The 17,439-nt window shown below is 37.4% G+C and overlaps 1 protein-coding gene across 1 annotated transcript in view; it reads right to left on the bottom strand.

Annotated features, from left to right (window-relative positions):
• LOC109058224 (laminin subunit alpha-2-like) overlaps window positions 1-17,439 on the bottom strand; it is a 182,467-nt gene that overhangs the window by 133,086 nt on the left and 31,942 nt on the right. Inside the window, exons 2-3 of the mRNA XM_042777209.1 lie at window positions 8,839-9,009; window positions 5,025-5,137 (exon numbers count right to left, since the gene is read on the bottom strand). Coding sequence (XP_042633143.1) covers window positions 5,025-5,137; window positions 8,839-9,009 — 284 coding nt within the window. The remainder of the gene's footprint in view (window positions 1-5,024; window positions 5,138-8,838; window positions 9,010-17,439) is intronic.

Here is a 17,439-nt window from a genome sequence, read left to right as displayed (position 1 = left end):
TTTCATCTGGCTACAGAGCTGTGTTTCTAGATATGCATGTACTAGGCTATTTTGGCTCATTCTTCCCTTTTGAGGTATGAACTCAGAGCTACTAACTAAAACCGATGTTTATATCATGACAAACTTTGACTGTAGTCTAACTATTTTAAGTTTTGTGTAGCATGTAGCTTGGCATTTCAGCTTTTTTAGTATTTGTACATCAGTGTCTGTCTAACCACATCTAACCATGCTGGAATGGTCACTGTCATAACTTATGCTTTGATATGGTTGTTTTTGAGTAATGGCATCTTTTTTATACAGAGCTCTATTAGCCACCTTCACTATCAGCTGCTAATTGCTGTATTTCCTCTCTCTCAAGTCTTATTTTAGAGAACTCTGGGTGAATGTGTTTTCTAAGCAGTGTCATGGTTTGATTTGCACTTCCTGGTAATTGAACCAAATGAGACATCCAAACATCTGGATATTGTTTTGTATTCTTTTTCTGTTTCAGCATTTGTTTAACTTGGGGATTTTATTTTCACCATTTGTTCCCTTAACTGTTTGAATTTAATCCATAAAACAATTAAATAATCCAAAAAAAAATAACACAATAAACATAAATAAAAGTTTGCAACAAGGAAATAAGGTAACAGAATATGACATAAGTTTCTTATATATATATATATATATATATATATAGTTTTGATTTGCAATGCCTAAACTGTGTTCACTCAGCCATGCACATCACATACAGTACGGATGAACTGGAGATTTCAATGAACAATGTGATTTTCTGTAAAATCTGCACTAGAATGGTATAAAATACAGTAATTGTTTTTGCATATGTATGTGTGTGCGTGTCTGTGTTTGTGGAGGGCTTTAGTAAGATTAGTCACATTTTAAAATACTACTGAGGTCAGGTGAACATCTGCAGATACTGGAACATCACACACACACACACACACACACACACACACACACACACACACACACACACACACACACACACACACACACACACACACACACACATAGTTTCCTACAATGAATCACATCCACAATCATGAGACTGCTGGAACCTGAAAAATAAAAGGCATATATGTGTGCAAGACAAAAAATGTGGAAAACTTGCACATGCACAGTCATGTGGACTCAACTCCAGATTAAATATATGTATACTGTGTGCAAAACGTAGTAGTAAATGGACAAGTAAAGTATTTGATCAGCTTAACACCAACCAAAACCTACACCTAAAGTCAAACATCTTAACTTAAGAGGAATAGTTCACCCAAAAAGTACAATTTGCTAAAAACTTACTGACCCTCAGGTCATCCAAGATGAGTTTGTTTTTTCATCATATTTGGAGAAATGTAGCATTGCATCAGTGTCTCATCAATGGATGCTTTGCAGTGAATGGGTGAGAGTCCATACAGCTGATAAAAACATCACAATAATCCACAAGTAAGTGATGGACTGAAGAGGTATGGATTACTTGTGGATTATTGTGATGTTTCCATCAGCTGTTTGGACTTTCTGACGGCACCCATTCACTGCAGAATGAACATAACAGACATCTTGAATGGCCTGAGGGTGAGTATGTTTTCAGCAAATTTTAATTCTTTTGGGAGAACTATTCCTTTAAGACTAATGCTATCAACATCTTCAACGCCCAGCAGCAGTCACTGAAGGAGTCCTGTTAGCTTACTAAAACATATTACACATAAAGGAGTGTGAACGGTGCGAGTGCATATCAGCCTGCTGTTTATAAATAACCGCTTAATTCAATTGAATCAATTTCCTCACTTCAGACGGGTTTTGCTCTAGTGCTCAGCGTGCTGAATGAGAGCCTGTAATGTGTTAGTGCACGTTTGTCATTGCGGCGACAGGTTGTCAGGGAGTGAGTGATGGTAAGATGGCAGTCGAGGCTCGATGCTGTATGTGTGATTGCCGTCAGTAATTACACACCCTCTCGTCTGATTTATTAACTCTAAATGTCCTCTACAGCCCCTCTAATGAATACTCAAACCCTGTCACACTCATTTGTCTTCTATCTTGCCACCATCCCTCTCTCGTTCTCTCTCTGTCTCTTCCGTGTAGCACTCATTGTCATATTCTTCAGTTCAGGTAAGGCACAGAGGAGAAATGCAGGAATGAAAGGGATAGTTCACCTACAAATGATCATTCTGTCATTATTTATCACCCTCATGCCATTCAAAATCGTGTATGACTTTCTTTCTTGACCATTTTTAGGTGAATATTATGGCCACACATTTTCATTTAACAAAAATGACTGAGAATTGGGGCTGTCAAGCTCCATCAATCACAAAGCTCTGCAAACCACCGGCTCCTTGCACATTTCTTTGTTAACTACACTTACCATTCAAAGGTTTGGAATAATTTACTTTTTAATGTTTTTTGAAAGAAGTCTCTTCTGCTCACTAAGGCTGCATTCATTTGATCAAAATACAGAGAGAGAGAGAGAGAAAAAAGCTACAAATGTGAAATATTATTACAATTTAAAATATGTTTTCAATGTGAATATCTGTTAGAATGTAATTGACTGCTGTGATCAAAGCTGTATTTTCAGCATCATTATTCCAGTCTTCAGTGTCACATGATCTTCAGAAATCATTCTAATATGCTCAAGAAACATTTCTGATTATTATCAACGTTGAAAACATTTGTGCTGATGAATATTTTTGAGATACATTTTATTTTTCAGGATTCTTTGATGAACAGAATGTTCAAAAGAACAGCATTAATTTGAAAAATAAATCTTTTGTAACGTTATAAATGTCTCAACTGTCACTTTGATGAATTTATGGAAGGCATCCTTGCAGATTAAAAGTAATAATTTCTTTCTAAATAAATTCTTACTGACCCCAATCTTTTAAACAGTACTGTATGTCTGGCTAATTTGATTACTTGTTCTCCTAAAGAACTAAATAATATTGTATTTCAAAACATTTGACCAGTTTAGCAGTAGTCAGATTCAATTTGGGCTTAAGCTAACTAAACCAACACAAAACAAATAAAATGTAACTTTCTGGGGGCTAAATTTTAATTTGTACACTATAACTTGTGCTCTATAAAGTATGTACACGTTTGTGCAGGATCCTGTCATCCTTTCTAACATTAATCCCACAGAATCATGCTCCAACTGTCTTATTTTCTCATCAGTTAACTTCATTTCATCATTCTCTGTGCGCTGTACTTCCCATCGCTTCTATTTTTGTTATTATTTTGCCTCTCATCTATTCATTTGCATGTCACTTTTCATTCTGACCGCCCTGCACCCCGGTGTCATCTGTTGACTGCATTAATTGCGTGTCTGTAGGTGTTTGTGTAATTTCCTGCGGTCGGGCAGCACTGCTCAGCGCTGGCCTCAGATCATCATCTAATAAGGGCTGATGGGAGCATTCTGCCCACACACAACTGCACGCTCATTCAACTCCGCTGCGTTTGGCTGTTCAGCCAGAGCTAGCCTGCACACACACGAGTGGGAGAAGAGGAGCAGAGGGACGAAGTGAGTGAAAAGAGAGGCTTTTCTGCAAAGGAATTTCAAGCCTGCAGCATCTCGTGACAGAGCAGGGGACCATTTCATACCTGATAAGCATTCAAAATAAAAGAAAAACAGTTTTATGAATTATAATTTAATATTTCTTCACCAAAGCCTGATGCTTGCTTTTTTTCTCAAGGAGCACATGTGCTCCTCAGTGGAAAAATTCAGGGGTGCATAAAAAAAACAAACAAAAAAAAAAAACATTAGGGGCGCATTAGAAATTGATCAAATAATGTGTTTTTCCTTAATAAATTGATACAAGTAGACATTTACAAGCAAAATGATTTATGCATTAGAATACAAAATGAGCGCTAGGTTTTTAAATATTTCTTCTTCAAGCTGTATTTAATAATGATGTAATTCTAATAAATACTCCAGTACTCATTTTGAAATTTAAATGTTTAACTATTGCTGGCTGCTCATTTAAATATTACAGGCATCCACAACATATTACAATATAAACACCTTAAAGTAAACATTGAAATAATTCATCAATAGTAGATCATAAGTAATTGACATAAATCCGTGAACGAGTGCCGCATTCTGATTTTGAACATACAGCAATAATAATTATTTAATAAAATCATAGCCTTTTAAAGTTTAATAATCACATTCGGCTGTATCATGATCCCTATTTTTCCGTCTCCAAATTTAAAGAGCTCTTAAAATTATGATAAAATTGGTTTGTTATACAATTTAAGATATTTAAGACTTTTTAAGGACCTACATAGTCTTTTTATATTATTTGCACACATGTTCCAATATATATATTTAAGAGTTTGCAAACAATTATTTTTAGTTGCAAATGTGAGTGAAACACTTGCACTGTTGAGTCCTGTTAATTGGACAGCGGTTTCTATAGTGCATTTGTATAGACTGTTTATGACAGCTTTCGCATTCTTTTTTGAACCTTGAAGACTCTAGTCCCCATTGATTGTAGCTGCATGGAAAAGAGTGCCTAGTACAATTCTTAAAACAATTCTACATTGTTGCAGTGAACATGTTAAATGTTAGGCACCTGTTCACACCATGGATGATCACTATAATGCTAACTATATCTATAAAGGAATGACTGCTGGAATCACTTACCGAACAGTTGTATTTTTTTTTTTTTTTTTTTTTCAGCTGATGGACCATAAAAACATCAGATCAGTAATCCATCCGGCTTTAAAGTGGCAGAGCATTCTTAGAATAATGCCAGTTTAGTTATTGTCATCTTTCTTGGTGTGAAGGGATCGTAAAGGCAGGCACACACTGTAGTTTTATCTGCTGTAGAAGCTTGCAAATGATTTTTTTTTTCTTTTTTTTTTCTGTTGGAAATTGTCAATGCTTGTATTTTAACACTAAATGGGTTAAAATAACTTGTGGCTATAAGGAAGGGCTAGAGCTTTACAAAACCACAAGATGCATTTTGATTGGCTGTGAATAAAGATGCTGCTAGCAGTTGTTGTTTGATGTTTTGTTTTTTTGTTTTTTCATTTACCTGCTTCAGGTCCAGAGTCACAGTGACGTGATGGTAGTCCATTCCATTCATGATGCTCGGGCTCTGCCACCATCTGTTAGTGCCGTCGATCGCATACTCGATGGGATGCCGCTCTACACACACACACACACACAAAACACACTCATGAGAGACCAAAGTGCATTCACCTCTGCTCATGGGCTTTATAGGGCAGAGAACACCATCTGACAACCTGAGTCAGAACATCTAATCTTTTGAAATCAAAAAGTTTACTGAATCTTATTATAATTAAATCTAATTAAATAAGTTTGCATATGTTTATTTATTTATTTTGATTAAAAAAAAAACTGCTCAATTTTATTCAGACACTGAAACTGAGAAAAACTATGCAATTTTGGTGTAGATGGTGATTTTTATATGATGAAATTCTGATTCTTGTAAAGTAAATAAATTAGATCTTTAAATCGGTACAGCAGATACTGACATAAAATTACAGAAATGTATGTCGCCACTCTATATCTCCAATTATATGTCTTAGTAAGATATTTTAAATCATCAAAACACAATACAGTCCAAAAGCCTCAAAAGCCTGATGATCAGATTTGAGATTTTTCGAAAAAAATATGTCTGGATAATCTAGTAAAGCCAAGCTGCTTCAGTCCAGTAAGTGTTCACCTGGGAATATTATTAACAATATCAATGTTATTCTTGTTTACGTCACAAAAATTAGTAAAGGTGTGTGTGTGTGTGTGTGTGTGTGTGTGTGTGTGACTGACATATTCACACTCCTGCATGTGCTCAGGGCTGAACCCTCCTTTAGATCTACACAGACAGAGCCCTACGAGATGGTTTATATAGAAACGAGTAAATCACAGTGTCTGATGCAAGAGCGCTTAGCACACAGTCCACACTGGAAGCGAAAGACTGTCATGACGACAACCGATCAGTCTTATTAACTGACTGAAATAAAACCAAAATTCAACTGTTTCTGCAAAATAAATCTGCCTTTAAGAGGTCTGAGTGAATTAAATACTCATATATTTGAATTTGTATGTAATTTTGTTTGAATAAGTGGTGTTTTTGGACTGGCAAGGAAGATTTCATTTTTCATAGCACATCAAGCCCTTTTATCTGAAGAGATCAAGCGAGATTTGATTCCCCATGGCACAAGACCTTTAGAAAAGCTCCGTTACACCTCATATTAAACCACGACGGGACACAACGCTACTCATAACGTGTCTCTGCTGGCTTTTACCTTTGTGAGCCGACTGCCGTTGAATAAAATCACCTGCTGAAATAAAGCAATCTCTCTAATGAGGGATGAGTTTTTAAAGCGCTGAAATACTGACGTTTATCTCGGCGCAGAGCCTGACGAAAGCCAGCTATATGAGACAAACCACAATCTTTCTTTACAGCCAGTTTCTTAATCAGGCAAAGATGATTAAAGTTGTCGACTTAATCATTTATTTGACTGCATATATTCTTTTCTAATTTATGAGCGAGATCTAGGTTTCATTTAAAAGAACTCCCCCGCTGGTAAAGTCACATCTCTCTCTCTCTTTCTCTAATTTTCTCTAATTACATGTTATATTAATCACTCTCTGGCTGGGAGTGTGTGGGTGACTCTGGGGCGCAGCGGCGTGTGTTTGAAGAGAGCTCAGACTAACTCATTATGGCTGAGGTGTGTGGATGACAGCCCCACTGACTCAACGCATGTTTTATTAAGACCTTTCAAAGCAAAATATGAGTTTACATGAAGACAATGCACCACATCTAAAGACCATTAAAGAAGTAGCTGACCCAAAACATCAAAAAATTCAGTCATTATTTACTCACATTATGGCACTGTAATGTTTTACCCTTGAGTTGGTTTGTAATTCTCATTCATCTTAATGATGATGATTCTCATTAGATTCTCATTACTGTAATACAGTCAGGAAAGTCATCCTCTGGACCCAATGGCATTTTTAATAAAATAAACATAAATAACAAATACTACAATGATGTATAAAAACCACACAATACACCATTATGCTTTTTACGTTATAATAATGAAAATCAATCTTTTGCAATACAGAATACTGCTTTTAAATGCTATACTAATAAAATGACTTAAGTTCTTATTAGGAGGGTTTCTCAAACAGCAAAGATTTGCTGCGACACTGACGCATCATGTCAAATAACTGAGAGAAAATCAAATTACTATGGACAAACAGGATATGATGTCATGCTCTAGGGCTTCTGTATTTATTTAATAATAAATCACAAGTAATAAGAAATGTAAAATATTAAAATACACCATCTGCTCTACTTTCCAGCAACACAGCAAACACGCAGCTTTGAAGTTTATATTCTTTGTATTGAGCCAAGCGGACGATCGGTGACATTTACACCAAACATCTTTTGGCTGTAAACTTCGTTTACGCCTGCCTGAAAATGTTTGCATGTTTAATAAAATTTGTATAATGTGTGATGGTGTGGATGCCGGATATTATGTATGATGATAATGATGGCAGTAATGGGCACAGTGATTGTTTGTTATAAATTACAAATGGAATGCATAATACCAAATATATTGAACATACTGTATGAGTTCTTTGAAAAATATGCAAAGCAGAATTTCCCTCAATACATTTATTCATTGGGAATAGAATTGAATTTAATCTGGTAAATTTTAGACATATTAGGAATAATTGAACCACTGAGGTTTCAAAGTTATATAATGATGCTAAATCAACTACTGGACATAGACAGGTGGGACTAGTTTACAAACAGTAGAAAGACTCTGTAAGCAGGCTTTCGAAACACTGGATAAAAGGTCTAATTTATATCATCACTAAATATGGTCTTATAAACTGGGAAAATATGATTCAATTTGCAGATATTTTACTTGTGTATAAAAGTTTGCATGGTATGGTCCCCACCTCCACTTAATGAATTTATTAGACAGCATTTTTACTAATCTACTAGAGACACTACTAGAGGGGACTGAATAATACCACATAGAAGAAGTACTTTTGGGCATTTTTGTACAGTCCTAACAGTTTCTATATCAATAAAGGGTGGTTATTGGAAAATCAAGCATGTCATCATAATTTGAAGTAGTGGTTTCTTGCTTGTTTCTGGTTTTTATCTTTAAAGTCGTTTGTGTTTGTGATTATGTTTGCTGTTTGTTGTATGTACTTGTGGACTTCTGGTTTTTACCATCAACCTGCCAGGAACTGCAGATGAAAATTAGACTGTATTGCTAAACCTGATATATGAAGAATAAATGATATATAATGTACAATGATATACAGTGTATAATGCATGATCTGTTCTACAGTAAGTATATCTACATGTTTTTCTAACAAGAATCTATGCTGCTGACCACAAGTTGAGAGCTGAGATCTAATCACACAAGTTTACAATGCTGTTTGTGAATGTTCAATTGAACACTGAAGTGTTGAATTATGTTGGTATACAACAGAACTTGAGACCATAGCTGACAATGCTTTTGGGAAACGCACAGTCTGGCTCTGAGTTAAATCAGTCTGGCTTGTGAATGAATTGCTCAGACCAGGGTCAGATGATTCCAGAACATTTTTGTTAATGAATCAAACATTGCTATTAACAACAATACTTTCTATTCTGAGGCGTGAGACGTGAGGAATCCAGTGCACAGTACATGTGTGTGCAGTGATTCTGGAATGCAGTGATTTATGAGCAGAAACAGTCATTGATTAGAGCATATCAAATGGATTATGCACAGCCTGAGAGCCCGTGTCTGTGTGTGTGTGTGTGTGTGAGTCTGTGTGTGTGTCTGTGTGTGTGTGTGTGTGTGTGAGTCCAGTACCGTAATCAGAATCACTCTTCAGGTTGCAGGTCCGACACTGAGGGTTTTTCACAGGCTGTCCTGGTACATGCTCCACTAGTTTGCAGTACATTTCTGGTCCTGTTTCTCCACACGTGGCATTGGTCGTGATCTCTGCCATGGAGGCCAGGTTCAGCACAGCTGGAAAGAGACCTGCACACACATACACACACACACACCATTAGCTGTTACCAAGACAGATGATTGCTCATACAGATGGTTCAACACCAACAGCACCCAACAGGAAGTTTTCGCATAGCTTTCCCATTCATCTCCCCAGAATGGGTGCAATTTTAAATCTGCAATGGAAATGAAATAAAATTATATGTGTTTAATCAGTATACAATATACATATTTGATCATCAATGGAAAAAGATACATTTTGAATAAATAGCATCCACCAGCAGCGGCTAACTAGAGTCTGATGATGCAGAGCAACTGATTTAAATAGGTGTGATCTAGTTTTGCTGCAACACGCCGTGTGTTTACAATGTTGTTTGTGTGGGAACTCTGCATCCTCTCCGTGTCACCAGTCATTAGAACCTCATCATTTACAAGTCAAGCACTGTCCTTATATTAAATGTACATATTATTATTATAGTTAAACACTAATAATTCAACTAAATTAATAAGATGACTTAAAACAGATAAAATTAATAAGAATAAAAATGGTGTTCCTGTTTACACTGATTATTCAACTTGCTTGCTCAGATGACTGATTACAGAGAAGACTTCAGTTCAGTATCCTACTGACAGTTGAACTCTTGAGTTAAATCAGTTTTTGTCAAAAATGAACCATGGGAAAGTCTTATTAGAACAAACTTGTGGATGTTTTGAAACAAAAGGATAATTTCAGTAACGAGAGACTTTAAAGCTGCATGAAATCAAATGCAATGTCTATTTCATCAAACACATCCTTCATCAAAACAGCGCAGCAACAGTTGTATTATGAAAGCTGATCCTGCTTTGTGAGAGCTGCTTTGCTCGCCCTCGTTTCTGTAATTAAAACTCTCTCAGAATCCACTTTCACAGCATTTCCAGCATTCAGATATAGATAATATGAAGCAATAGTTTTGAGCAAGTGTTTAAGTTTTTAAAACATATTATCATAATAATAGCTTAACACATAAAATCAAAATACATTAAAAAAATTATGAATTTCAAAAAAATTATAAAAACAATCATCAACAACAAATAAAAAAAAAACAAACAAAATCAATACATAAAAAGTGTGGATTACAGCATATATATATATTTACTCCTCTTGCATCAACAGGAACAACTTACAACATATTTTTGCAGCATTAAACTGTCACCAGTGTTGAGTCCATGAACACAATAGTCAATTCAATGCGTTTCACTGAATTACTGTGAGAAGAAACCTATTCAAAACTACATTTTTGCTCATTGTGATCTGACTTACTGAATATGCTTTCTCGAATCCTGTCACTGTAACCAACAAAGTTTAAATGCTATGCAAATAAGATATTATTTATAATATATATAATATTCACAGTGCAGTGTAAACAGCTTCACTGATTATAAAAAGAGTTTTCGCGAGAGTGCAGAACTTGCAAGCTTGTGCTGAACTTAAGTTATTGACAGTGACAGTTAAAAAAAAAGATCCAAGATGGCGCCGAGCACGGCAGCCTCCATGGCGTTGTCCGCAGTTGTTTTTATGTTTTTGTTAGTTTGTCCTGTCTTTAGTTATATTCCTGAAATCAGTTTCACCAGAGACAAATTGCTGGACATTCGGCAGTACACACCACCCGATATTTCACCGGTTTTCGATTATTCGGATGTTTTGCTGGACATTGTAGTCGGGGGAGCAGCGGCGCTGTTCAGACGCTTCAGGACGCGCAGACGGGGGAAGCGAGCTGGCGTGCTCGTCAAGCTCAGGCAGCGCGGATTTAGAACAGCACTGCCTAGCATCCATCTGGTGAATCTCTGCTTTCTACCCAACAAAACGGATGAACTTCTTCTGCTCTCCTGGACAAATAAGGATTTTTCCAACTCTGCCCTTCTACTTGCCACCGGAGTTTCACTCGTTCATTCTCGTGAGTGTTTACATTCCTCCGCAAGCGCATGTGATCTCAGCTTTACAGAAACTTACTGATCAGATCACAGACACAGAACAACAACACCCGGACTCTGTTTTAATAATTCTCAGGGACTTTAATAAAGCCAATCTCTCCCGTGAACTGCCAAAATACAGACAGCACGTTACATGTCCCACCAGAGACAGTAATATATTGGATCACTGTTACACCACAATAAAGGATGCATTTCCCACGGTCAGCTTTAAGACTCTCTGATCACTGTTTGGTTCATCTTATACCGACCTACAGGCAGAAATTGAAATCCAGACTGTAAAATCATAAGAGCTCACAGAGACTGTAAAATCATATTTTAAAGCTTGTTTTGACCTCACTGATTGGAGTGTTTTTGAAGCTGCTGCCACTGCAGAGCTCACAGAGACTGTAAAATCATATGTCAGTTTCTGTGAAGATATGTGCATTCCTACCAGGACTCATCTAACTTAAAACAACAATAAACCGTGGTTCACTGCAAAACTCAGACAGCTCCTTCAGGCCAAAAAATATGCTTACAGGAAGGGGGACAATGTCTTGTATAAACAGGCCAAATACACACTGTAAAAGGAGATCAGAGTGGTAAAGAGGAATTATTCTGAAAAACTAAGGACTCAGTTTACCTCCAGTGACTCAGCATCAGTGTGGAAAGGTCTGAAGGAGACCACCAACTACAAAACACCATCCCCCAGCACTGTGGAGAATCAACAACTGGCAGATGATCTGAACGAGTTTTAGTGCAGGTTTGAAAAAACACCCCACACCCGCCCTGAACACCTCTCCACACAACCATTCACACCATTCACACCCCCTGCAACTCCCCTCTCCCCGACACCAGCAATTCAGATCAGCAAAGATGTGGTCCGCCAGATCTTCCAGAAGCAGAAAAGGAAAAAAGCACCAGGCCCAGACTGTGTTACTTCAGTCTGTCTGAAATCATGTGCTAACCAGCTGGCCCCCATCTTCACACAGATCTTCAACAGATCACTGGAGCTGTGCGAAGTCCCTTCATGCTTCAAACGCTCCACCATCATCCCCATCCCAAAGAAACCCAAAATTACAGGACTAAATGACTACAGGCCTGTGGCTCTAACGTCTGTGGTCATGAAGTCTTTTGAAAAACTGGTGCTGGCCCACCCGAAGGACATCACTGGACCCTTACTGGACCCCTGCAGTTTGCCTACAGAGCAAACAGATCTATGGACAATGCAGTCAACATGGGACTGCATTATCTTCTGCAACATCTAGACAGACCACAGACTTATGTGAGGATCCTGTTTGTGGACTTCAGCTCGGCCTTTAACACTATCATCCCAAACCTCCTCCTGCCCAAACTAACTCAGCTCTCCGTGCCCACCTCCGTCTGTCGGTGGATCAACAGCTTCCTGACAGACAGGCAGCAGCTAGTGAGGCTGGGAAAATACACATCCAGCACTCATACGATCAGCACTGGAGCTCCTCAGGGCTGCGTTCTCTCTCCACTGCTCTGTCAAGCTCCTGAAGTTTGCAAACGACACCACACATATTGGCCTCATCCAGGACAGTGACGAGTCTGCTTACAGACAGGAGATTAAGGAGCTTGCTTTCTGGTGCAGTCTTAACAACCTGTAGCTTAATACACTCAAAACTGTGGAGATGATCGTGGACTTCAGGAGAAACCCCCCAACTCTCCCCCACTCACCATCATGAACAGCACTGTGACTGCAGTGGAGTCATTCAGGTTCCTGGGCACCACTATCTCCCAGGACCTGAAGTGGGACATTCAAATTGACTCCATTGTTAAAAAGGCCCAGCAGATGTTGTACTTCCTTCACCAGCTGAGAAAGTTCAACCTGCCACAGGAGCTGCTGAAACAGTTCTAGCCTGCCATCACTGAATCCGTCCTCTGCACTTCAGTAACTGTCTGGTTCAGCTCAGTTACCAAATCTGACCTCAGAAGACTACAGAGGGTAGTCCGGACTGCTGAGCGAATCATTGGTAAAACCCTCCCCACTCTCCAAGAACTGCACTTATCCAAAGTGAGCAAAAGGGCTGGCAAAATCACTCTGGACCCCTCACATCCAGCACAATTCCTCTTTGAACTGTTGCCATCTGGTCAACGCTACAGAGCACCAGAACAACCAGACACAGGAACAGTTTCTTCCCTCAGGAAATCCATCTCATGAACACCTGACAATAATTGTGGAACACACACTATTTATACACTTATACACTTATTTATCTAACACACATACTTAGTCTACATTTCAGTTTGCACATAATATACCTGTACATATAACTGTCTGTTGTTATATATCTGTACATACTATTGTCAATTTGTATATTTTTTTATTCCTTGTTTACTTGTTCCATTTTTTTTCTGTCACTGTCATTCTGTTACACTGTGGAAGCTTCTGTCACAAAAACAAATTCCTCGTATGTGTAAACATACAGGTCCTTCTCAAAAAATTAGCATATTGTGAAAAAGTTCATTATTTTCCATAATGTAATGATAAAAATTAAACTTTCATATATTTTAGATTCATTGCACACCAACTGAAATATTTCAGTTCTTTTATTGTTTTAATACTGATGATTTTGGCATACAGCTCATGAAAACCCAAAAATTCCTATCTCAAAAAATTTAGCATATCATGAAAAGGTTCTCTAAACGAGCTATTAACCTAATCATCTGAATCAACTAATTAACTGTAAACACCTGCAAAAGATTCCTGAGGCTTTTAAAAACTCCCAGCCTGGTTCATTACTCAAAACCGCAATCATGGGTAAGACTGCCGACCTGACTGCTGTCCAGAAGGCCATCATTGACACCCTCAAGCGAGAGGGTAAGACACAGAAAGAAATTTCTGAACGAATAGGCTGTTCCCAGAGTGCTGTATCAAGGCACCTCAGTGGGAAGTCTGTGGGAAGGAAAAAAGTGTGGCAAAAAAAACGCTGCACAACGAGAAGAGGTGACCGGACCCTGAGGAAGATTGTGGAGAAGGACTGATTCCAGACCTTGGGGGACCTGCGGAAGCAGTGGACTGAGTCTGGAGTAGAAACATCCAGAGCCACCGGTAACAGGCGTGTGCTTTTGAACCAGAAACAGCGGCAGAAGCGCCTGACCTGGGCTACAGAGAAGCAGCACTGGACTGTTGCTAAGTGGTCCAAAGTACTTTTTTCTGATGAAAGCAAATTTTGCATGTCATTCTGAAATCAAGGTGCCAGAGTCTTGAGGAAGACTGGGGAGAAGGAAATGCCAAAATGCCTGAAGTCCAGTGTCAAGTACCCACAGTCAGTGATGGTCTGGGGTGCCATGTCAGCTGCTGGTGTTGGTCCACTGTGTTTTTATCAAGGGCAGGGTCAATGCAGCTAGCTATCAGGAGATTTTGGAGCACTTCATGCTTCCATCTGCTGAAAAGCTTTATGGAGATGAAGATTTTGTTTTTCAGCACGACCTGGCACCTGCTCACAGTGCCAAAACCACTGGTAAATGGTTTACTGACCATGGTATTACTGTGCTCAATTGGCCTGCCAACTCTCCTGACCTGAACCCCATAGAGAATCTGTGGGATATTGTGAAGAGAAAGTTGAGAGACGCAAGACCCAACACTCTGGATGAGCTTAAGGCCGCTATCGAAGCATCCTGGGCCTCCATAACACCTCAGCAGTGCCACAGGCTGATTGCCTCCATGCCACGCCGCATTGAAGCAGTCATTTCTGCAAAAGGATTCCCGACCAAGTATTGAGTGCATAACTGAACATAATTATTTGAAGGTTGACTTTTTTTGTATTAAAAACACTTTTCTTTTATTGGTCGGATGAAATATGCTAATGTTTTGAGATAGGAATTTTGGGTTTTCATGAGCTGTATGCCAAAATCATCAGTATTAAAACAATAAAAGACCTGAAATATTTCAGTTGGTGTGCAATGAATCTAAAATATATGAAAGTTTAATTTTTATCATTACATTATGGAAAATAATGAACTTTTTCACAATATGCTAATTTTTTGAGAAGGACCTGTACCTGGCAATAAAAGCTCATTCTCATTCTCAGTGTTTGACTGAATCTGACTACAAGTCTATCATTGTTGAGAGATAAAACTAAAACAAAGGTAAGTTGCATCAGTATATACGTCATCATTTTTTATTGCATCCAGAAATAATGTAAAATATTGAGAAAAAAGTATTTGAAACAGAAATAATAAACACTATAAACATGTATTTTAGTTTCCCTCATGCCATAAACGCTTAAAAAATGTATGGTATTTAGAACAGGAATGCAAAATATAAGTATAAAACAAACATAAAGTATAGTGGCATTTAATATTATAAATGGCAAGTAAAGGAAACAGTTTAAAGCGAAACTGTGATTTATTTGAAATGCACTACAGAGATAAACTCAAAATCCAAATGTGTGTGATTTACACATTTTGCGTGCTTGATGTTAATTGCATTATTTGCTTTGGAATATAAGTCGCAACGTTTCATATGATCAAAAAAAATAAAATAAAAAAAAACACATTCTTTCCACAGATAATCTTTTCACAATTAAAAGTTTTTTCTTCAAACTGCTAAAAAGACCCAACAGTCACATACTGTCACGCCACACAGCAAAATCCCCAGTGTTAATTTAACACTCTGAGTGTGGACTCATATAAACACCGAAGTAGTGTTAAAAGTAACACTGAAGCAGTGTTAAAGTTAATGAGATAATTAGGTGATTAATTGAGTGATGATTGACCATTATTGAAGACGCCTGATGTTAACAAGCAGAATCACTAAACTAGAAAAACACACAATTTGTGTGTCACCATTATAGTGGTCAGTGTTTGCTTTAGTTGGGATCTTGACCCTTGACTTTTTAACATTAAATTTTGTTTGGCTTTTATAACTGAGTTATAACAGACAGGTAAGCTGAGAGTAAAAGTCATCAGGTTGTGATGATTATGTTTTAATGCAATCATTATGTGACCTGAATCATTGAACTCATTCAGAGTCTTTTCTTTGAGTTATATTTCCTTGATTGAATATAAAAACTTTTGATGCCACAGTGAAAAAGTCTGTATCTGCTATACATTTTGTAAGGGTCCCTCGCAAACTGTTCTGATTTCTTTTACAAGATTTATTATTTTAGGCACACACAGACATCAAGAATCAGTATGAATCTCAACAACGGTGACAAACAGCATATTCAGATGAACAGATCAACTCTGAACATCACAAAACTACATACTAAAAAGTCACATAAAAACGGCAAAAATAATGAGTTTTTATTGGCTATAACATGCTTTTTTGATGGTCACCATTGTTGTGATGCTCACGCTGATTCTTGATGTCTGTGTGTCTAAATAAAAACTTATTTATTTATTATGTAGCTGTAACTTTTAAAAACATCTGTCTGATTAGGCCAAAATGCAAGGTCTTGTGTTTTTCATTTAACTTATGTAACAAAATAAAGACAATCCAACTCAAGTATTCAGACCCAAAACACAACCAAAAAAACACATGACCACATTTCCTCTGGTTTGTTTGTCTGTTATAACTCAGTTACCACAGCCACACAAAACCTAAAGTTAACCACTTAAGGGCCAAGATCACAACTAAAGCTAATACTGACCACTATAATGGTGACACACAAATTGTGATTGTATTCTTTGGTGATTCTGCTTGTTAACATCAGGTGTCTTCAATAATAGTCAATCATCACTCAATCAAACACCTAATTATCTCATTAACTTCTACACTGCTTCTGTGTTACTTTTAACACTACTTCGGTGTTTATATGAGTCCACACTCAGAGTGTTAAATTAACACTGGGGATTTTGCTGTGCACAGTGTAGAAGGGAAAGGTGAACATAATGACATAATCAGACACGAGGGAAAACTAGGTCAAGGAACTAAACACAAACTAAAAGCCTATGTGGTGTAACACATACACACTATAAAATTTTGTTACTGATAGTTTTGTTAAAAAAATACAGCAGTGAATCTGCTTAATTAAAGTTTAATGTCTTGAGTCACTGATGAAATTGCGATGACTGACATTAATCGTCATTAATCACTGAAATCACAATATCAAGGAAGATAATAAAAATGATGATTTTTGTCATAATATATAGTATAGTATAGTATACATATATAGTATAGATAGTGTGCTAATCCAAATTGTAAGTTTTTTTTTTTTTTTTTTACAGCAGTTGGCATTTAGTGTACACTATGCAGTAAGCGGTACACAAATATTTCAACAACCTGGAATGGAAGGATGAGGGTTTTATAAAAAGACATGAGTGTCTGAAGTATGCGGTTTAAATCTGGATGTCAGCTATATTAAACTGGGTTTTCTGTTGTGTGAAGTGCATTTATGCAGCAAAAAAAAAAAAAAAAAAAAAAAGGAGCATACATAGTTGGTCTGAATCAAAGAGCACTTGATCTCACGAAATCAGTCTCAGCTGTTCAGACAGATGTTCCTTATGAGTTCTCAGAGACATGCGAGCTGGACAAAAACAAGG

This window comes from Cyprinus carpio, chromosome A20 (genome assembly GCF_018340385.1).
Source record: "Cyprinus carpio isolate SPL01 chromosome A20, ASM1834038v1, whole genome shotgun sequence".
Classification (NCBI taxonomy): domain Eukaryota; kingdom Metazoa; phylum Chordata; class Actinopteri; order Cypriniformes; family Cyprinidae; genus Cyprinus; species Cyprinus carpio.
The sequence above is the reverse complement of the archived record's forward strand: the minus strand, read 5'-3'. Positions and strand labels throughout refer to the sequence as shown.